The sequence below is a fragment of the Charadrius vociferus genome, unplaced genomic scaffold, assembly GCF_000708025.1.
Source record: "Charadrius vociferus isolate BGI_N301 unplaced genomic scaffold, ASM70802v2 scaffold221, whole genome shotgun sequence".
Lineage (NCBI taxonomy): Eukaryota > Metazoa > Chordata > Aves > Charadriiformes > Charadriidae > Charadrius > Charadrius vociferus.
Genome location: NW_009647019.1, coordinates 485,623 through 508,781, shown reverse-complemented (window position 1 = coordinate 508,781; position 23,159 = coordinate 485,623). Strand labels below are relative to the sequence as shown.

The window sequence follows — 23,159 nt, the reverse complement described above, 5'->3', positions numbered from 1 at the left end:
GGGGGGGGGGGGGAGAGGGAAGCATTTTAACACTTCTGGTAACTGTATTGCTAATATATATCCATTAACTACCTTTAAAATACATATACTTCTGATTTTGAAATGGACACTGACTATATCTAATATATTAGATGAAAAGCTGTGCTTCTCTGAACAAGCCCTTCCTGTTCATCTCTTAGAAACTCATAAACACATAGACATGCCATCAAACAGATTTTATCTGCGGCATCCAGAGGCACCATTTTAATTTCAGAGAGAAAAGAAATCTGAAAGATTGTGACTGCAGTAGGCAACAGTGGCTTGTGAATTATCATAATATCTCCAATAAGAAGTTCTCAGATTAAAAAAAAACCAACTCACTACCATAAAAATGCTAAATAAAAAATCAGATTCCTTACTGATGTATTTGTTCTTCATAACTAGGTCTAATAGCCAGTACCTAGAGGGGTGTTCTGCCCTTCAGTAACATCAGCAGTAAAGAAACACTAGATACTGGTGATGAAAACAGAATGAAAAAAACTGTCCTTCTCCTGTCACCTCACTGGTTTGTCACTTATATAGTACAACAATGTTAAAATTCCCACCCTCTTGATTTTGCCACCCAGCTTATATTCTCATGCAGCAAGACTATTAAACACATTAACCCTTAAAGGCCTTTCTCAGTCACCTCTTCATGACTGGCAGGTTTTGTCAACCTTCTGCGCACCACTCTGCCTAAACCTAAAGACTATCTTGGTGGGTTTTTTTTTGGGGGGGGGTGTTGTGGGTTTTTTTTTGTTTGTTTTTTTTCTTTTTTTTAAAGTTAGTTTAAATTCCCAGCTTCTAAGTTCATTCAGTACCAAAAGCATTGGCAGTTCACAAGGTACGTGAAGGTACACCTCTTAAGAACCTACCAATATTGTCTTGACTTCTGTATAACCTAAATAAAAGTGAGATATCATTATCTCCTGTATAAGAATTAGCCACTAAGAACAGTAAGCTTAATTTTATGTTTTTAATACAGCATAATGTGCAAAAGTTCAGCTGTGGCCATCCATGCTCAAGCCACAAAAAATTGCATTATATCACCAACTGAAAACCAGAGGAACATAGAACAATTTTCCCACTGCCAAAAACATAGCCACAGCAAAAATAATTAGATGCAGAATTAGTCCCCTCTTAATGAACTAGACCAGTAATATAAAGTTACAAAAAAAATCATTTGTATGAAAATGCCAATTTTCTGTGCAATGGCAAACTCACACAATTCAGAACACAGGAGGAGGAGGAGTACCATAGTACTCTACCTTTAAAGCTTTCTTGCTATTAAAGCTGGAAAATACATAAAAGTAAGCATTTTCCAAATCTTGAGTTGCACAATGAACACTTAAATCAGTTATGAACAGATATTGATATAAGATCTACTATTAAAATTATTAAGCTGAGTGATCAGTTACACAGAACAGATGTCAAAACCTAACACTCAAACCCCACTAATCTTGTACAATTTTGAAAAGTATTGAAAGGAGAAATATAAACAGTCACTCATTTGTAAATGGTATGTTGAATTCTTTAAAATGAAAAAAAAAAAAAACCAAACAAAAAGGTCAGAAATAATGGACAAACCATTTAGAGTGAACACTTAACCTATTTTTTATTATGGGCAAAATAATTTTCACTAAAAAATATTTCACTAGAATTGTATAAAATCTGAAAGACAAACCTTATGTTCTGTGGGCACATCAAATACTTATGAAGAATATCTAAAGTTTTCAGTGCAACAATTGGGATTACCTCACAAGTCAGGAGTGAAAATAAAGAAAATGTCACCGTAAGGCATTGCATGTCCCTGTAAATACAGTACAGGATACATTATAGACACACAAATAAAAATTATAGGAGCAGTCCCACTATAAAGTAGAGCAAGGATATGTATTTTTTGATTGAGAAAGTCCCTGAAGTATAAGGTCACCTTTCCTGAGTGTTTTGTTTTGTTTTGTTTTTTTATATATATACATATAAATAAGGAAAACCATCTTTGATATATATTCTAAGTCTATATGTAATTTTTTGGGGTCAACTTAAGATGATTTCTTCAGTGAAGGATAAGAGGTAATACCAAACACGGTAGTAAATGTATAAATAAAGCATTGGTGATGTGTACAAGCATATGTGTGGTTTCTTTGCTATAACAATAGAAACATCTGCTTTGGGACATTTTTGGCTACTGATTGCAGCATACTGTTAGCTATTTTGTCTGTACGTCAGTAGAGAAAAGAGAAGTTGCATGTAGTAAAACCCATAGGTAATGAGCAATAAAAAGAGAAAACCTTAAAAAGAATTAGTTTGCAGCAACATCCCAAATCTCAATGCTATCACAAACTAATCCACTCAGTTGTAAAATTATACCGGAAGCTTTTTACAAGCAAGCTTTCCCAGGCAATCTAACATTCCTTACCTTTGCCTAGGACAGATATATTGCAAGCAAAATATTTGTCTTAATCTTTCTGCATCTAGAAAACACAGAGGAAAATCAATTAATGTTGTAATAACTTTTTTTTTTTTTTTTTATGTTCAGCATTAAAAAGTGTTTAGTCTGACTTCTGGGGAAGGGACTGTTGTTGTCATCGTTATTTCACTTATTTAATCTAAACTGTATTTTTACCTTCTAAATGATATCAGCTTGTTGAAAAATTGCAAACTGCTTTAAAATCATTTGTGGAATTTTGCACTCTGTTCCCCCTCTCAAGTTATATTACAAAATGATTGATAAGTTTAAAACTGAAAGTTTATCACCACAAAAGGTCCAAAGTCTGGTCTCACTCTCTCCTTTAAAAAACAAACCACTGGAAAATAAAAATTAATGGGAACTAACAAAAGTACACCAGTGACAATCTCACTGTTTCCACTGAATTTTCTACATGCTCAACTCCGCACCTTTACTTCTGTACTGTCTAGTTAACATTCAACTAAGTTAGACATCTGTTTTCAAAAGCATCAATAGAGTACATATTACAAGCTTGAATAAGAAAGTAATAACAACAGTGTATTTTACCATTTAGAATATCTACATCAGCAAGAGTATTTGCTATGAAAAGCAGCAGAAGCACTTTCTTAAACTCTTATTCCCCACCCATAAACCCCCAGAACAAGTAGCAAGCACTTTTTCTTAAAACTCCTTCCCTCAGCCTGTCTCCAAAGCCATCAGATCTACGGCACCTCAATAAATTATTCTGCTCCCCGTCTTGCTCAGTTGTGGGACTTCCTGACACATATCCCCATTAATATCCACAGAAGTGCACATGACCTATGGAAAATCATGAACATTTGTACGTTAAATCCCTCAGCCTGCATTAATCACAAGAGCATACAGCTCTAGTTGTCTTACAGAGCACTCACAGGGCAGTCCTGTTCCCTTCCTCTCACTCCTCCTCTTGTTTCATGTCTAACCTATGTTCCCGTTTTACAAATTTTGACTCCCGTCTTCTCTCTTCCCCATTCCAGTTGTTTATTATAGCTCAGGACGGCTTCAGTGCACGATACTGGAGCTGTCACTTGTTCTAAATCCTCCTCCTCCACCTCCCACCCTCCCCCTCCATGCTCCATTCGCTCCACGAACAGCTGCATCACAGCTGTCAGGGTGAACGGCAAAGATGTCCTTTTCTGATAAGACTGTGCCTGTGGCACACAGAGTTCCTTCGAACAGCTAATTAGCAGGAGATAGGCCACGGCAAGGTTTGGTGCTGTCCGTCAAGTCTGCTGCCAATGTCAACACCATCAGCTGAGCTGTCACGTTTGGTTCCTCATTTAGGGGGACTGGCAAAAGCTCTTTTTATGGCTAAGGAAAGATGGTGGAGTATGGATTGTAGGGAGAAAGTGGAGGGTCAGACTCTGTTAGAATTCAATATGAAGTGTTTCATATCTTCTAAAGCCCTCTCTATGCATATCTTTTTTCTCTTCCAGTTAGGTCCTTAACTAAAAACTCACAACTATGAAAGCAAAATAAGACACAAAATACATAGGTGAGATAGTCTATTTTTATTTTTTTTTAACAGAAATAGAGGCTAATACACCTGCAACTGGCATTGTATTTGTGATTGCAGTTTTTGGAAACTATGGTGTAGAAGTATTCATCTCCACAAAAAAAACCCCAACTTATTTCTAATAAATAACAAGCAAGACCATACAATTTCTTGTGATTTTTTTTTTTTTCCCTTTCATGGCAAAGCTCACTACACATGAACTGAGCACTAAAAGCACGAGTAATTAGCTGAAGCCAAACTCCAGTCAAAATGACAACCTTCGGACTGCAGGACTGTTTTTTCAAGAAGATGAAAACACAGAAGGGAACAAGAAAGTAAAGTAAATCTCTGATTAGGTCAATATAGAGCAAAAGGCTCTGGGATGCCCATGGGGACCTGCCATATTTAATTTCAATGGTTTTCAGACATCTGAGCTGCCAGAGCTAAAGCACAATATTTAGCTATGGCCATTAGTGTGGGCACGGTGCCGTTGCATCAGGAAGATGCAATTTGAGCACAGCCATTATGCCAAATTTTAAAATACAGTGCAGCTTAGAGCTATAAAATAATTTAAGTTGGAAGGGAACTTGGGAAATCATCTAATCTAACCACTCAAAGCAGAGGCTAACTTCAGAGCAAGACCAAGTTGCTCAAGGCTTTGTTGAGTCAAGGTGTGGGAATCTCCAAGGATGAAGATTCTCCATTGCCAGTTTTAGCTTCATGCAGCTGTGTACAAAATGGCTCTTCTTTCAAGTCACACCTGGGAAAAGACTATGCCTGTGGCATGCAGAGTTCTTTCAAACTCTTGCTACTTGTGAAGTCTTTGTACTTCACAAAACACAGGCATGGCTGTTGCCCAAGTTCATGTAAGAAGGGGATATCTTTATCACAGACTTCTGAAAAATATCATAAGGTTATGTGTTTTCAATGCAATATCTATGGAAAAAAAAAAAGGACCAAGCTCCTACATCAGTAGAGCATATCTCCAAAAAGGTTTTCTCATTTTTTTTAAACTCTTTCCTCCTGTTTGTTTCTTAATTGCATTTTTATTTCAGAGTAAATACTCAAAAGAGGCAAATCTCAGGTTTAGAATTAGTTGCTACGGAACCCAACTGTTGTGATGAATGAGTTTGAAATTTATTTCTTTTCTTTGTTTTTATTACTCACTCCTCATTTGATACTGTTACATGAAGAAAGAGTGACTACATTTTTTTTTACTTGAATTATTTGCCCATCATACTTTAAAATTAGCTCCTTAAGTGCCAATATCCAATGTGTGGCACAAGCACACAATTTTTAGCAAAGAAAAATTGGACTGCATTGAACAGGAAAAACATCGGAATAGAACTATTAGAAAACAAGGGGTTTATATTCAAAAATATGGATGCAGTGGTACTACCAATTAAAATTGTTCTATTTCCATATGGCTATAATTGATCACTGACAAAATTAACCTTAGCTTACAGAATATTTTTTGTGATGCCATGCTGAAATTAAATTAAAAAAAATAAAACAGGCTACATACCCTCATTTCCCAGAAATATTTTTCCCTTGTTTGGGTCTTTTAACTCAATCAGTTAACTTGGCGGTGTCTTCAGTAACTTAACTTGGCATTGTCTTCACTAACCCTGTTTCTGGGTTGTGGTATTTTTTATTTATTTTAAATTAGAAGAAATACCTACTTTAATAGAAGCAATTAATTTTTATGCTTCTTATTACCGAGAGGTAATTGGAAAGTGGTTATCATCCAGTTTCACAAAGGTACAGGCATATACTTAATTCCTCAAAATCTGAGTTACATTTCCAGGTAAAATATGGAAAAAATATTTCTTTCTTTCCATCAAAATGTTACTCCTGATTTCCATTTAAACTTTTTTTTAAGGTCCTTATTTTCAAACATCTCTCCCAGACATCTGCACCCAGGAATTTCATGCTTGCCCTTTCTGCCAAATTTATGAAGGTAAAGCTTGAAATTCGCACTCATTAAAATCTCTTTCCATCAATCCTTCAAACCTTGAGAACTTTGATTTCCATCTGACATTGATTTTTGGATTTCATCCCTACAAGGAAGAAGTCTTATCAGAGACACTCATACACTGCACACCGGATGACTTGGTAAAACTACCTCAGCTGAAGCATCAAAGACAGTGACAGGGAACAGCTACTTGCATCGAAACACTGCCTAATGTGACTTCCAGTAGGATTTTAATTAAGATCACAGCATTTGGGAAAAGCAGAGTATTTTACCTAATTCTTTTTTTCACACTTTGAGTTCAAACTGTTTGTCTAAAATGGAGAGTATAAAATTATTCTCTATTTTACCTTCTATTTCAAAACAGTTACCAAATAGCCTAATTTAAAAGCTTTGTCAGAAACCTTACTATATGATCAGTTATGTACACTGCTTTGTTGTTACTTCATAAAAGTACCTCAGTAAACAAATGGAGTGCATGCATTTTATCTCCCAGATGAAAATTAACAATTCAGAACTACAGAAATAGCAAAGAAACAACAACTACTTTACTTCAGCTGTCAGCTGAATTCAGTGAAATGTAAAATAAGATTTGGTATGTCTAAGTGCACAGAAAAAAATAACAACAAAAAAAAAACATTTTCCACATATAACCACAGAATATACATCCACCAAGATCCACAGAATACAAAGATAAAATACAGCCCCTGATCCAGCAGGCACTTAAACCACAGATTACAAAGGTTAAAAAGAAACAGAGAAAAAAAACCATACAAACAAAAACAGGTGGTACCTACACAATATGTTTGTCCTGAACTTCTGGGTGTTTGGGGTTTTTTTCTTGTTATTGAAGGCCATGTAATAGACTAGGTCAACTCTCGGCCAGAATGCAGTAGAACCATTCTTATGTAAGATAATCGATTAATCAAAAGAGATGGATACTGAGATTAATTAAATTCTTTTAGTTGGCATAAATTTTCACTCTTTCATTCGTACCTTCAGTAAAACAAAATAAAATAAATAAATGTTGTGATTGGAAGAAGTAATTAATTTTCACATTGTATTTCTAAAGTTCCCTTTTTAAATTCAGCAGAATGAGGTAGCAGCTGTGGAAGAAGCACCGCAACTGTACAGTTGAAACACCTGAAAATACAGAGATTGTTGTGGCAACTGCCAGAGGACACAGGCTGAACCACGAGACAATTACTGGAAAATCAAAAATGCAATTGTTTTGACAAGAAGAGGAGTGAGGAAGAATAAATATATAATGTCCCCTGTGAAGGAAATAGGGGAAGAGGAAGCTTTAGAAACATCCATTAAATTAAAAAAAAAAAAAAAAATCCCTCTTGAAGGGTGTGAGGGGAGTGGAATAGTATATTTTTTTGCCATTTTCCAGCCAGTTCTACACTGCACTCAAATTCCATTTGCTCCCAGATGTAAAGTGAACTACATTAATTTTCCACCTGCTTTCACATACCATTAAGCTTCCTGAAAATAAGCATTATTCTGTAAATCTGAAAGGATTTCTATTTTTGAATCCTCATGATTCACCCAGTTACTACAGTGATGTGACCGCTAATTAAAAGTACATCCTTAGATAAAGAGCAGACCACCTGGCATTACAGAATGCTTTAAAGCACTTCTGGAGTTCACAGGCTGAATTCTGAACCCTTTTGATGTTGGATTTTTAATTTTATGATGTCCACATTTTGTTTGACTCACCTGATTATGCCTTATTATGACAAATATTTACATAAGTGCTTAACCTTACATAGAGCTCCCTCTCTGTTTATAACAATCGGGTTTCAGTTGCTCTGAATTGTCTCCTATTTCTTTCAACCATAAGGAATTGATTTAGCCACCTTCAACAACAGAAGAAATCCTCCTTCATAGAAAGATTCACTGTCTGTGTTGAGACTGAGTAAAATTTGTGCTGGTCTTATGGAAAACCACATGTGCAGCTACCAAGGTCCTGTCCTTTGAGAGAAATGAGATATGGCAAAATGTTCCCCCCAAGCTGGAAGTATCCCACGTATATCAATTTAGACACACTCATTTACTTCGCTGGCAATACTGACAGGGTGATTTTTTTTTTTATTTTTTTTTTTCTAGAGAAAATCTCTAAGTCATGTTCCTGAATAGCAATTCAAGGAGATGGAATTCAAAAGGAATTCTTACTCAGACTGGTGATAATTAATCATGATCAGCAGACTCCTTATTTATCTGGTTGAGATAAATAACTACTAAAGTTTGGGTTTATTACAAAATTCATTTTGTTAAAAGTTCTTACAAAACAGAAGATCAATGCAATGCTTTTTCAAAAAAATGAAAAAGAAAACCCTTCATGGAAGTAATTATTTTAAAATAAAATAACAATAATAAACATTCACACTTTATTCTGAGGCATGGTGTTTAATAATACATACCTGGCTGCAAAGTAATGAGAAACTCAATATAAAAAAAAGTTAAATGTTTAATCTGTAATTATTATTACCTAGATACCATTCCAGCAAAAGACAAATATCCTGTAACAGTTTTACTTCTCAAGAAAAGATCAAAAAGTATATTAAATAGAAGAGCTGTATAACTCTGAGTTGGAAAGAAAATGGAAAAGAAAATACATATTTTTACTGCTCATTATTACAAAACCTTACATTCTGTTACAGACAGGACAGATCCCCTTAGAGATCCATTTTTTATCCTTTATTCACTGTACAAACAGGAATGTAAGAGAAGCAAACGCTGTCATCAATTAAAATAGGATCTCTGTGTGTACTTCCATGAATGGCAAGGCAGCAAACTCAGTTTGAAGGTTCCTAATTCACACTTTAAGATATTACACTGTGTTTGTATGCTGTTCCGTTCCGGTTTTTATTTGAGCATGCAGTAAAAGCTGTTGCCAAACAGTGTTTGCTGAGAAGAACTTTTAACAATGTAATAAAAAAGGGGGGTAAGAGAACTGCACTAATGTCTCAATGTACAAAGGTGAGAAAATGCAAGAAAAGACTAACTTTCGAGGGGTAGAGAGATTTTCTCAAATTTTCAGACAAAGTGAGTACGTGGACATGTATGTCTCATAATCTATATTTCACAGAATGTGCTTCAGGTTGGTGAGCACAGAGAAACAGAGAAACAGAGATTTGAATTTTTCTTGAAATTGTAAACCACTGAGCATTTAACACAGTCAGTTATACTAATCAAACACAAAACACACTGAAAATAAAACTCTTCTGTGTTTCTTATCAATTATTGATATTTTATTTTAAATTCCTGAATTTCTCCCTTCCCGTCTTAGACAAATGTACCTTCAGGTACACAAAGGGGTCTGAAGGGATAGAGGAATCCAGAGAAATATGGATCACATTTTTATAAACACAACTCGATGAGCCAAAGAAACATTCAGCTACATCCTTCCTGTTTTGTTTATTCTAACCCCCCCAAAATATCAAAAACCAAACAACAAAACCAAACCCAACATCAAAACAGACATCTACACTTCCATTACCAGAACTTTAAAACACATTTCTCTTCTAAATTTAACAACACATATCCCCACTGTTTCTGAGTGTATGCCTACACTGTAGTCCCAGGTGCAACTGCAATCGGACCCCAAATATAACCTAAGCAGCTTGTGGAATGAGATGAGGAGACTCCAGCTGCTAGACCAGTCTACCCAAGCTCCTAAAGGATGAGTGGTGAGAATATTTCAGCCCACACTGCACACAACACTGCTGTAGCTAAATTGGTATCTACTTGATCAGGCATATATATATATATATACACACACACATATATATATGCTGCAACCATATTGTTGGATTGCAGCATAAGAAAAACCTGAGGTCTCATTTCTTGGGGTGTTTCGGCTGTTTTTTTTACTCTATCTCCAACATAGGGGGTGGGGGGAGGTTGAGGAGCAGGGGGAGGTTAGTGTATTTCAAATTTTTGTCTCTTATACCCCTATAACTGCAAAGATAACAGACAAGCTCAGTCCCCAAATTGATCTATTCTCTTGGAGCTTCTCCACTTAGACCAGTCTAAAGTAATACATTTTTTGTCCCATTCCTTTGCTGCTGTTGCTGAGATTACCATGAAGATCTGCATAGTCTGTATAGTGCCCGGTTAAGTATTCCCCGAGAATCCTAGGAAAACTATTTTTGGACATTTATGGGTAGATGAACTCTAGCAGCTCAAGCTAGTCCAGGGGAGTCAGAAGACATATTCCAACTTTCAGGTTTGTGATGGAATTTTATACGGCGAAGTTTCCAGCCTCTCATGTTCAAAAGTCTTTAGTGGATTAAAATAGCTGCATAAAAGAAAGAAAGAAAAAAAAATCTTTTGTGGTAAGAGCTCATGGCTATGAGCATCAAAAGCTGAAAATGCCAAATGATAAACTAAGAGTAAACTACTCAATTAAGGTAAAAGTAGTGAAAAAATGAGAAGCTGTATTCATCCCACTCTAGGTACCTCCTGAAATTCCATAGCTGCTGAAAGATTCTCTTCACAGCTGGACAATCGTGTTTTACACTGACACTATTGTCACACCGAATTTGGGACTCAGAGGTTTGTCACAACAATTTTAAAGTTGAGGAAATCATATATAAGAATGGCCTGGCTTTTCCACCTTTATGGATTAAGTAACCTGTTCCGTAAGCAGGTTCTCTCAAGAAAAAAAGCTAAGTGAAGATACCTCCATCTTGTATTAAGTAAGGAAGCTCTGGCTGACAGCTGGGAAGCACTTAGAATTCAAGGACAACTTTTTAATCAAATGAGATGAGAACACCAAAAAGAGGTAACCACAATATTTTATGAAATGATGAGTCTGATACTAGTAGCAAATCTGCTAATGTTGGCAGGTCTCACAAAAGACCTATGCTGCAAGTGCCAACAAGCCGTATGCTCTAAGTAAACATTTCACATTATTGTATCAATGAATTCCATTCTTCTGACATGTACTGTGAACCCAATGTGCCTGTGATGTGTTGCTGATCATATTTACGTGGAGTTAACCTTGGCATGCTAAGTCATCATTTCTCAGAGAATTCTGGAACTCAGATTACTGAGCTAAATAGAAAAACAAAAAAACAAAACCCAAAACCTGAGTAAAATGAAATAAAATAGAAAAGCAGTAAGCTACCTCTGCAAGAAATTTCCAACTATGGAATCTAATAAGAGTTGCCAAGTTTAATCAGTACTTTGAACTGCTTGACAGAAAAGCAGTATTTCTGCAGCATATTTTTAGGATGATTTTACCTCATGGCATTCATGTAAAATATTTTTCTGTTGTTTAGATTTATATAATCAGTATTAATAAACTAATAGGTTCCAGAAGACATCTTAAAAAACCCACAGAAAACCAGATGGTTGAAAATGGCAACAAACTTAATGAGGAAACAGCAACATAAAAGAGAACTCTCCAAGTGATCAAGGAGAAAGTCAGTGACACAAACATGAAGACTCCCTAGAAACGTACCTCATAATGTCTTTTCCCAGTCTTCTGCAAATGAGAAATTATCACATAGGGATTTCATGCACAGTTGTAAGAAGAATACTGTCAACTTTGCTAGGCTGAGTTGCAATGAATTTGACTGCCAAATGATTGTGAAAAACTAGTCTGCTACTCACAGCTCAAGGTGATTGCCAATAACGAGCTTCACTGAAAAAAAAAAAAACAAAAAAAAACCCCATCAAGTGCTCCAGACAAAGCAAGCCACAGAAATCACTGAAAATATCTGTAAGTTAGAAAGTCCTATAATTTTACATGGGAAAGCTGAAGTGTTCATAAAAATTCAGCTCCAGACCATGGATCTCTGTTAGAGTTCTGCCTAGTCCTAAATTACTATACACTGACTACATACAAAGTCTTCACTGCCAGTTATCTAGGAAACTATGCCTTTAAAACACTCAAACTAGATTACTGTTATTTATCATATACACTGCTATATGTTACAATTCTTAAGCTAATACAAAACGTGATTGCCCAATTCCCAAAAGAATAAGTGAATACACAAACCTAAGCATCTTACATATTCTGTGCCTTCCTATTTCTATATTGCTGGAAAGTGAGGCACTTGATCCTCATCCAACATATCATGACCCATTTACATCAGTTACTGACTGCTATTCAGATGTCAGCAGTCTTTAAACCCACAAATACATGAATCTCAAAAAAAATGAGAGATAATATGTAGTTGGGTCATGGGCTGTGACAACAGGCAGGACACAAGGCCCAGATAAGATCTGCAGTTTTGACCCTATAGTAGTCCAAATAATTGGCAGACCAGAACTCAGCATGCATCAAGAAACGTGACTCAGCATTGAAGAGAACAGAGTTAGGACTTATATCCTCCCCACTAGTTTGTGGAAAATTTGTAAACAATTTCTCTTCTCAGCTAACAACTACAACAAGGACTTTGGAGACCGAAAGAAAGGACACCATAAAAATCCTTGCTCATTCAGAATGAATGAGTCCTTGCCAGACCCGGATTGAATTTCTCCTAAAATGGTATCTACATACCAGTCTACCCAGTCTACATACTTAAAATATGTGTTTATGGGTTTTGCAGCATTTTTTTCTTGTGATAGAGGATATTTAACGATGGATACATAAGGTAAGAATACTCCATAATGATAAATATGCTCAAAAACGATTTGCCAACTTCAGTAGGGTACTGCTTTGCACTAAAGGTCACTGAATAGGACCCCTAGGTTTTACTTTCTCGCCAGCAAACAGCATACTTTTACAGCAGTATTGTAAAACTCTAAATGTTTTCTTTTGAAATACTGCTGCTTTTCTATCTTGCAAGAGAGACAGAATGAATTCAGAGGCCTCAATCGTACAAGCAAGTACGCTTGCCTGTTATAACTGCTCATTTTCCTGAAGAACATGTAATTTCTCTGAAGGATCTGCTAAATTGTAACAAACAGTATTTCTGAAAAGTCACAATAAAACATAGGTTTTTAAAATACCATTAGATAGTGCTGGGAACTTGTCAGATCCCACACAATTCATTCCCCCATGCAATGACGCATGATATTTGGCACATAATGTACTTACGATTTTTGTTTGCAAGAGGAAGACATTTTTTCCTCCCATGATTCTGACCTTTATTCTTGTTATCAAATACTCTTTCAATTTCATTGAATTATGCAAAACTACCTCTTGTATGTAATGTCAGGATTTTGTCCATCTCTTGGAATGAGATATTTGACACAGTTTATGCAGTCAGCTTGTGTTTCCAAACTCTACTTAAATAAGACAATATTAGATTCAAAACCAGTGCAAAACCAGGAAAAAAATAGAGTCTGTGTTTTGTATCTCAGGATTAGCTATTATACTTAATCAGTAATTAAAAATAGCTTAATAAAAAGAACAGTTTCTCTAACCAAGTTCAGAGATTTCCTCACCAGTAGTGGAAGTGAGCACATGTTGGGGAAAAAAGTGCTGATACTGATTTAAAGAAAAGTAGAATTTCAGTGTACTTCAAGATCCTTGTTACCACCTTTCTGCAAGGCTTTATCCAGCTTTCAAATATCATTGTTATTTTAAGATGACTAATTAGTTTCCTTATTAAAAAAAAAAAAAGGAAAAAAAAAAGTCATTCAATCCAGGAAGGCATCTCTTTCATTTTAATTATGTAATGACTATTTTCAGTGATTGGCAAAAGTTCTTCCAAATGCTATATTCAATCTGTATTCAATCAGGGACAATCTGTACTGCCTACATAGCATTACCTCATCTCACTGGCTTTTACAGCAGCTACATGTTATCTATTGAGATTTTAGGGTGTAATTTCCTGTGAATGACAGAAGCTGATAACAGTCCAAGTCATGAAATTGAGAACAATATTCACTTACTTTTTAGAATATTGAAAATATATGCTACATCAATTACACAAATAATTGAATATTTTTGTTTAAGAAGCACTTCAGTGCCACTAACCTGCTGGAAAGCATTAGCAGTGTATGCTCTTACTTAGTTGCTCCACCTACCTTTCCTACGAGATCAACATTGTTCACAAAAGATCAATAGAACCATTATAAAATCTGTTCACTATAATTAAGGAGGCAGTAGTCTTATATTTATGCTGCAGAATGTAATAAAATACCAACAGACGTCAGGACTGAGTTAGCACTCTCTCAGCTACACCAGTTATTCCTCGCTAAACCATGTTTTATTTATTTATTTGCTTCAAGTACCACCAATTTCTACTTCCTCATTAAGAACCCCATGCTCTAAATTTAAAAGCCCAGCAGGAAATTTATTTCTTCACATTGTTTGGTGAGGAAACAGAGTTTAAAGAACATGGAGTGGAAGGAAAAGGTAAGGACTATACTACAATTTCCTTATAAAAAAAAAAAAAAGTGGAAAATTTCTTCAAAATTAAATAGAGATCAAAATAAGGGCTATCTTTTGGGTAAAGAGGAAAGGACTCAAACAACCATTTATGTATGTATACATATAAATATATACATATATAGACCAAGACTAGAGAGAAGGAAGACATTTTTTACAATGAAGGTGGTGAAACACTGGCACAGGTTGCCCAGAGAGGTGGTAAGATGTCCCATCCTTGGAAACATTCAAGATCAGGTTGGATGGGGCCCTGACCAACATGACTGAGTTGAAGATGTCTCCACTTACTGCAGGGGGGTTGGACTAGATGACTTTTAAAGGTCCCTTCCAACCCAAACTATAATATGATTCTATGATCTACTCACATATATCTCATACGCATATATTTATATAGTTTTACACCTGAAAATGATCTTACTACACTTCATAGACATTTTATTCCTGCAAAGCACATAACTGACTTTTAAATTTTTTGTGGGTCTGAAACCTTAGGATGGAAGACTGTGATTTCCATTTTGCTTACTCAACACCTGTTGTCAGTAACAATTCTTACACAATCCTCAAATTATGTGTTTATCTGAAAAAGGATGCAGACTCTTATCCACTATGCCTGATGCACACTCGGTCAAGTTTGGTTCATGTTAAATGCTCTTGGAATACATCCCAAGCAATTTGAATAAGCACACAATTACTCAAAGACTGAAGTATATCACAAAAGGCTGTTGGACCATAACAGCAAATAAATAAAGTAAGCACACACTGTCTTACATTATGGCAAATACCACAGCATAATAATAGTCCAAGAAGAAGAATATTTACAAAGTTGTAATTCTTTTTAGCATCATATACTAATAGTGTTAAATATCTACACATATGGTCTGTAGAATATTTTTGTATTCAGAATTGGTATCAATGACTTGTAAATCAGAGAAGCATTAAGTGTGCATAAACACATCTATAAATCCTTAAAGCTATGAGATAATAATTATTAGGTGGAAAGAGAAAAAAATAAATCTTGCAACTATGTACAACAATGATTTAAGGAAGTCATCATAAGGTCTTCTACTGAATGTTCATCTACATGTCTATACAAGACGAACAGAAATTGCAACTTCAAGAATTGCTAGATCTATAGAAACAAACTCACAGCATTTGTTGGCAGTGAGTATCCCTTTTTCATAGTAGCAAGTTTGTTATGTCACACTAGAAAGATGCTTAACACCATGTTAAAACCTGTGTTCAAGCTTTTCTTAAAGCTGGAAGGGTAGTCTCAGACAGAAATTGGGTGAATCACAGAAGAATACCATATATTTTCCTTACGATTAAACCTGTCAAACTTGCAACTGTACCTACTGCCATAAAAATGTATTTATTTTATTATGCACAATGACTGGTATTTTTTAAATGATATATCACTAAAGGACATTTGGAAATGAGTAGCCTATCAGTTTGGAAAGGGATTTGAAAGAAATTAGCACCGAAGTGTAGTAAAGTAAAACAACCAAATGTCAGTCACAGGGTTATTTTTTTTCCTTTAGTCCTGAAGCAATGTTACCAGCAGAATACCATCCCAAATAAATACATTTATTATCATAAATTTGTATAATGAAATATTGCACAACTTTATATAGTTGTACAATGCTGCATTGCTCCAATGTAAAACGGCAATTTACAAGAGGTGGAAGCAGGGACAAGGTACAAAAGGAGCAATTTAGAAACACTTCTAGGGCACAAAGGGCTGGTGTTTGGAGAGCAAAGCCCACCAAAAGCTGACACTTGCAATGGACATAAGGGACAATGAGAAGAATTTCTGCTACGATGCTGATAGTGAAAGGGTGAACAAGGAACATGTGGGACTGTAACTGAAATATAGCACATGTATTTTAGTAAGAGAAGGCACAAGCAAGGCAGAGGGACCCAATGCTCTATTTGCCCAAGTCTGCACCAACAAAGGCTCCCAGGTCTCTGAGAAGCGGGACAGTGCTCACAGTGGAAAGCAACAACCAGCAGTGGATGAGGATCAAGTCAGGGGTGTATGTCATGAGAAGAATAATTCCATTCTTTTAACTCTGAAACTGTGATAGTAAACTGAATTGAGACATAAAGATATCAAATATTGATAACGGTTTTTCCACTGCATTGCAATTAGAATACATTTAGAACACTCAGCTCTGTGACATATGTTCAGAATTAAGCATACCTAAAAGTATCAGAGAAAATTACTCTTAAACCAGATCTATTTTTAAACATCTTGTTTTAAAGTGAATAAGAGACAAACTAGTATCGCTTGATAATGATTAAATTAGAACTGACTGAAGTTTAACAGTGTATTTGTTGCACATGTAACAGACATCATACCGCAGAAATATGGAATAAACCACTATTTCAGTATTAGAAATAATCCACCAAAGGTTTGCAAATAATATAACAAATGTACGATTATAGTGGAATTGTTGGTGCTGTAATTAAGAACTGAAGAACAGCACCCTTTTTGAAAGTAACCCAGCAGGTTCACAGTAAATGATCTGTAACATAGAAGCCAGACTATTTCAGCTAAAATCCAACAAAGCATTAAGAATGCCAAGGAAAAAATTGCAGAGAAACAAGTGATTGGAGAATGGTAAGCAAAACCTTGCACTTTAGGAAAGCCAATGTTGTATTTCAAAGCCCAACTGCAAAGATCATTCACGTTCAGTTACTGTCCATCTCTCCATCTTCCTATATCCAAACTGGATTCATTTTCAAATCACTACTCATAAAGCAGAAGGAATGCAGAAACACTTTGATATGGATCACAGTTTTTAGATATCCTGTGCCTCTTTCTCATGTTTAAATGGTTCATAACCATTATATTTGAATTATATACCACTGTTCTGACCAAGTTGCCATAGGTATGCATTTAAAAAATTTCTCATCAAAATATACTTTGAATAATAATGGGATCTCCCTTGCTACTTCTCCACATACAGTTATTGTCTTGCCAAAAAATTATTTCCTAGAAGGAACATGAAAGAAAAGATTTCAAAATACAATAGGATAACATGCTCACCCAGCTCTACAGATCTGCAGTACAGGCCGCTGTGATTTCATCAACATTATGCTTGGAATAAATTAAGACAAGAAATGTAGGCAATTGTAACTTCACAACAAGATGAATACAAATGCTATTTTGGTCCAAAGACTGGCTTAGGAATCATACATTAGATATTTTCATTAATAGCTAAAGGAATTCATTCCATTTGCTGCTAAGTAGACTGACTCTACTTAAGAACTGAAGTGTTGTAAGTATAGCAAGCATACTATTCGTATTGTACAATTTTATGAACTTTACACCACATAATTAACTCCTTTTACATATTTAATATGAAATATGACCTTACTTATAACCCCAACCTCCTGTGCAGTATTTTTCAACAGAAATTTATTTCTGAAACAGGTGAAGTACAACACTAATACTGGTATCTGATTAAAATAAATGATTGCCTATCTAAATATGGAAACTAGTTGTATTTTAGCTCAGACTTCAAATTTACCTCTTGTTATTAAAACTGCAATACAATTTTAATGGAAGATACCTTTCTAAGCACCTGTCACAATCCACCCAAAAGCAGAAGTGTTTCCGCAGCTGTTAGAGATGTGATTGGACATGTTTAGCAAACAGTTCAAATTACAATTTTTCTTCAAATATGTTTAGAAATTTATGGGAATAGAAAGCTAACAGAAACATGATTTATTTCAGTGGATATTAAAATTAGGGATGTTCTGAGCACACACACAAAAAAACCCCTATTCATTACCTGCACTAATACATGTGCACACCCACAAAAGTGTTCGTTTCACATTTTAGATAGAGAACATAGTCTTTATTTGGACCTTAGGACAGTGAATGTAATAAGATCTGGATAAAGACAAAATTTTGAAATAAGTTGATTCATGAACCTAGGCTATAATGTAACATAATGATGTAATCTCTACTGTCTTAAGCTTTCTTCTCTGCCAGCTTTGCAGAAAAAACAATTAGAAGCAAGCTTCAAGGGGGATTAAGGATACTAAATATGAAGACAGGAAGACATTCATGACTGAAAAGCTTGGGCTTTTTTTGCTACGATCACTGTTTTTCCCCTCATTTTCTAAATCCACAAAAGTGTCCAGCCTGCTCTGAAATTTTAAAAACTATGAAGCCCAAAGAGATACCAAAGCTAAGTTCTGTTCCCTCAAGAATAAATAAAAACTGTCTTTAAGATGGAGGGGAAAATGCTACAGTAACCTTCAATTGACATTCATTCTGCATCTGTTCAGGACACAATTTTACTTTTCCTGTTCTGCTGATAGAAAAAATCAAATCCATCAAGTTGTTAATAATCTTAGAGATTTCAGTTCAGTACCATTAACAATCTGATAACCATCAAGAGAAAATAAAATAATTAGTGTCAAGACCCAAAATCAAAGGTATTACATGAAAATATCAGTTATGACTTTGACAGAGCTCAATAGCTTCTGACTCTCACCAAGTGTGAAGCACCTAATCTTTTAAAATCAAAGTACCAGAACACAGCTGAAGAAAACAAATTATGTTTTTCCCAAAAGGAATTATAATCTGCTTGCTGTTTGTTTGGTTTTTTTTTTCTCTTTGGTACTGATTTGTTTGATTCTGGAGAAGTGAGGAAGAATGGATTTATCTTTCACTGAGAACCAGAATCAAGAACTGAAGCAGTGTCGCATAACACAAAACTCCCCCTTATGCTCCCACCGAGCGCGAGGGGGAGTTTTGGGTGAGGAATGAATGTAGAATCATGTCCTCAGGCTTTACTCACCTCTTATTTGGAGCGCTAGTGTAATTGTAACTGACATAAAAAAGGCCAAAAACCTGCTCCTGCAGCAGTGCTTTGACTGTAGAGCTTCTTATTCATGCCCTTCAAAATCATATTAATGCCAGTGAATTTTCAAAGGGAGATTGAAATCTTCCTTCAATTCCACCATTCATAGGGTCCTCCCACATGACCCTGTTCAGTTCTCTTTTAAAAGGAGCAGTAATGGCTGAACTATGCCTTTGATCCTGCCACCATTTTTTTATATTCTAGCAGTATAGAATTGATATAGTTTCAGGGGCTGCTTTGAGAGTCTTTTTGTAGTTGGGAGCTCAATAACTCCTGCATTTAGGCTGCAGGAGGATCAAACCACAGCAATCTTTCAGGCAAGATCCTTATCTTGATACAGGTACCGGCTAACTCCAGCCACAAACTCATAATAAACTGCAATACTTAGTCTTTCATCTAATTCTCCTATAAAACCTTGATATCTCTTAAAAAGCATATCCTAAATATATGTGAGCCACATTTCTTTTCACATTCACTGAAACTGATCTCACAAGCTTAGACATGGGAATTTCTGAATGAGAGATACATTGTACGAGGAAGAATCTATAAACTCAGTCACAGAGGGGAAAAAAAATTCTCTTTGAAATCCTTTCTTTGTTTTAGGCACAAAACCTGTACAACCTCTGCACAGCAATTTTAGAGTTTATTCTTTAAATCCAAGGTCATGTAGTCATAGCAGCTAGTTCATGCTCAGAGGGGAGGTAATCATCCTCTGTTCTTCTCAGCAAGTGCTCTTTGCTGAGGTCAAAGAAATGGGGCAATGTAACACTGGAATCCATTACAAATTAGCATAATGTCACCACCTCTCTCTGTGACATTTAAAATGAGCACAGATGAAGGACAGTGTGGAAAACAATGCAATTACAAGTATCTGGATCCAACAATAGTTCTGGGAATGAGCGGGAATGAGCAAGGAACCGGAACTGCGTGTAATGAATCCTTTAACAAACTCCAGCGTTCCTTGCGTTGCCTTCTTTCTCTGTCGTTACCATTAAGCAAAACAAAACAGGGGGGAAAAAATGAAAAACAAACCCAAAACTCAGAAATTCGTCAGACAGTCATTTCTGAAGGCTAGAAACCTGAATGAAACAATACCACCAGCTTTCATCATGTACAAATACAAAAAGAGAAAATGCACATAAAGGTGAGAAGAACACCATCTCAGCACCACAATGCAGCACCGCTGTGAGGCAATTTGTGAAGACGAGATCTCTCTCTGCCTCTGCACTGCCGTCTAATAAGACTTTAACACTTCTGAAAAATCACAAAAAAAGGCACAAAATATAAAGAAAAGGGAAAAGAAACATACAAACCCCAGAAACAAAATGTGTTATCTTGTGTTGCACAATCCAGTAGTAATGCTACCATTTCAGCTCAGCTCAAAAATACGGGGAAGGAACATAAATACAGGTAGTTAGACAGCAGGACAGAGTGAGAAAAAACTCAGCTCCTTTTCAATAAAAATTAGCAACTTCAACTTCTTCCTACATACTCTAAGCTTTCTAAAAAAAAAAAAAAAAAAGTGGAAGTAGCTAAAAACTTCAGTCTTCACGTATTCTGAAAACATTTTTAATTTTATGTCTTTTCTGAAACATGATAGCTAATTAGTTATTTGATTATCATAATCAAAACCACTAATCATTGCAGTCTTGATGAAAATTCAGTGATTATCCCAAGAGGGTTGCGGTCCAGTAAATGTGTTGACAGGCTATTTGTTATTATAATGGCAATGCATCATGATAACATATAGCAGGAAACAAAAGACAAATACAGATTAATACTATGCATGATACTTCAATATAAGAGAAAATCTAATGTGGCCTCCAGGTCAAATTATGTGGTTCCTACTGAAGCAAAATTTCTTATAACACCAGTTTTACATTCAGAAGACTCTAGTCTCCTAGTGAATGAAAATACAAATCCTACTAAAAGGACCAGCAACCAGTGCCAAGCCACATCATCATCTCTTCTTCAAATTACCACACAGTTAACTGAAAAGTTAGTCTGTTTTAATGTTTAGAAGTAAAATCAAAATATTGCAGGTACAAAAAAAAAAAAAAAACCCATCTCTCCCTTTCATAACATTTTTCTCTAAATTGTTCAAACACCTAGAAATTATTTACTCTATATAATCATTATTATATATTTTTACCTTTATATTAAAGTAACCTCCCTTTTAAGAAATACTTAGGTGTACCAGACCTTTTCTTGTGAAAAGAGAACTGACATTAGCTAAACTGCTTTTGGCCAAGAAGTTGCTGTTTGCCAGCCCACTTGAGGATTTATTTTTAACCCCATTCCTTCAGCCTGTAATTTCTTATTTCCACTTTCAATTTAACAAGATGAAAGTGGAACTGTTCAGACATGAAATAGTCATGGAGTTGCTTTAAAATACAAAATTACTATTATCTGCTCCATGAGTTGGAACCCTTTTCTCTCCTTCTCGTTCGTGCCTTTTTATTTTTATTATTTTCAGCAGGTAATATTAAATGTCATCCAAGCTCTACAAAAATGCCAATGCTATTACTTTTCCTTTTTTCTTCTTTCCCCTGCAAGACTAACAGCTGCCAGAATTGTGGCTGTCAAAACTGGCAGCTGGGAACTTTTCCCATACTTGCCAAAGAGTTGATTGGAGATATGCAAATAACACTTCTCCAAAAATTGTCCAAGTGGTCCCAAGAGGCACAACTGAGGTTAGATACTTCCTTTACAACTCTGTGAAGCCACTGTATCTTCCAATCTCCCAGAAATAGAAAGCAAGAATTCAAGACAAAGAGATGTCATTTTCACAATGACTTCATAGAGTAGCTGTCTATCACTCTACAGTGTAAATGTATATGGCTTCCATTGTCACAATATCCAAGCAATCTCAATAATTCACGTACATATACTCCCACCATGACTACCAAATTTAGAAAAAAATATTGTTGTATTTTAAGGCTGAGAAACTGAGGCACAAAAATGCAAAATAAACCTGGTACGATACACTTAAATTTTATGAATTCCTATTAATGAATGGGAAATGAGATCTCACGGAACATCTACTTCAACTATATAAAAGGAAGAAAAGCAATTATACGTGACTCATTTGTCAGACATTTGGCAAACTTGAGGGAAACTCCAGGAAATAAAATACCTGTGGGCAATTTATTCCAGTGGTTTACTGCCTGATAAGCTTTTATGTCTTTTACCCTAACCTTAATCTTTAGATTAACCCAATTTATTCTTCTCTTTCATTTGGTGGCCAAGAAAAGCAATTGATCATTGTCCTGTTTGCAACAGATTTTTGCATAACAGAGACCTCATATTTTCTCTGAGTCTCCTTTTGTCTAGATTAAATAAAACAAATTCTATCAACAATTCTTTATAGGTCATGTCTTCAAAACCCCTCATCATTCTTACTCTTCTCTTTTGGACTTTTTCTAGCTTGCTCATTTTTTCCTTAGACCACGATGACCTAAACTAAATAACATACTAGATATGTCCTCAGAAGCACTGACTTGAATAATTGTTTTCCACATCTTGCACACAGTAATTCTGTTCATATATTTTACAGGATTGCATTGTTAATTCATGTTTCATTTCTGACTGACTACCACCTGATTAGCTGGATATTTTCAACTTGGTGCATTTAATTTCTCCTTTCTGAGTGTAAGATTTCCCACAAAACTTGAATGGATATCAACTTGTCACTTTAAGGTGTTTTCCAAAATTTTGAATGCTGATCCCCAGCAAGTTCCCCACACATGAATTTTGTTAAAAACTTGATTTTATCTGCAAGTTTTACAATGATACATCAGTCAATTATCAAAATTATTAATGAAAACACTGAAAAGAATACTCTGTCCAGGACAGACAAATGCAGGACTCTGTTGACATGCCTTCTTAACTTGAAGGGAGACTGATTGATTCTTATAGATTACATGATATTGATTAAATGGAGTCCAAGTTTG

General features: G+C 35.4%; 1 protein-coding gene across 1 annotated transcript in view; it reads right to left on the bottom strand.

The window, feature by feature from the left end:
- The window catches only part of PCDH9 (protocadherin 9), a 697,290-nt gene that overhangs the window by 421,365 nt on the left and 252,766 nt on the right, over positions 1-23,159 (bottom strand). Inside the window, exon 7 of the mRNA XM_009895475.1 lies at positions 11,447-11,456. Coding sequence (XP_009893777.1) covers positions 11,447-11,456 — 10 coding nt within the window. The remainder of the gene's footprint in view (positions 1-11,446; positions 11,457-23,159) is intronic.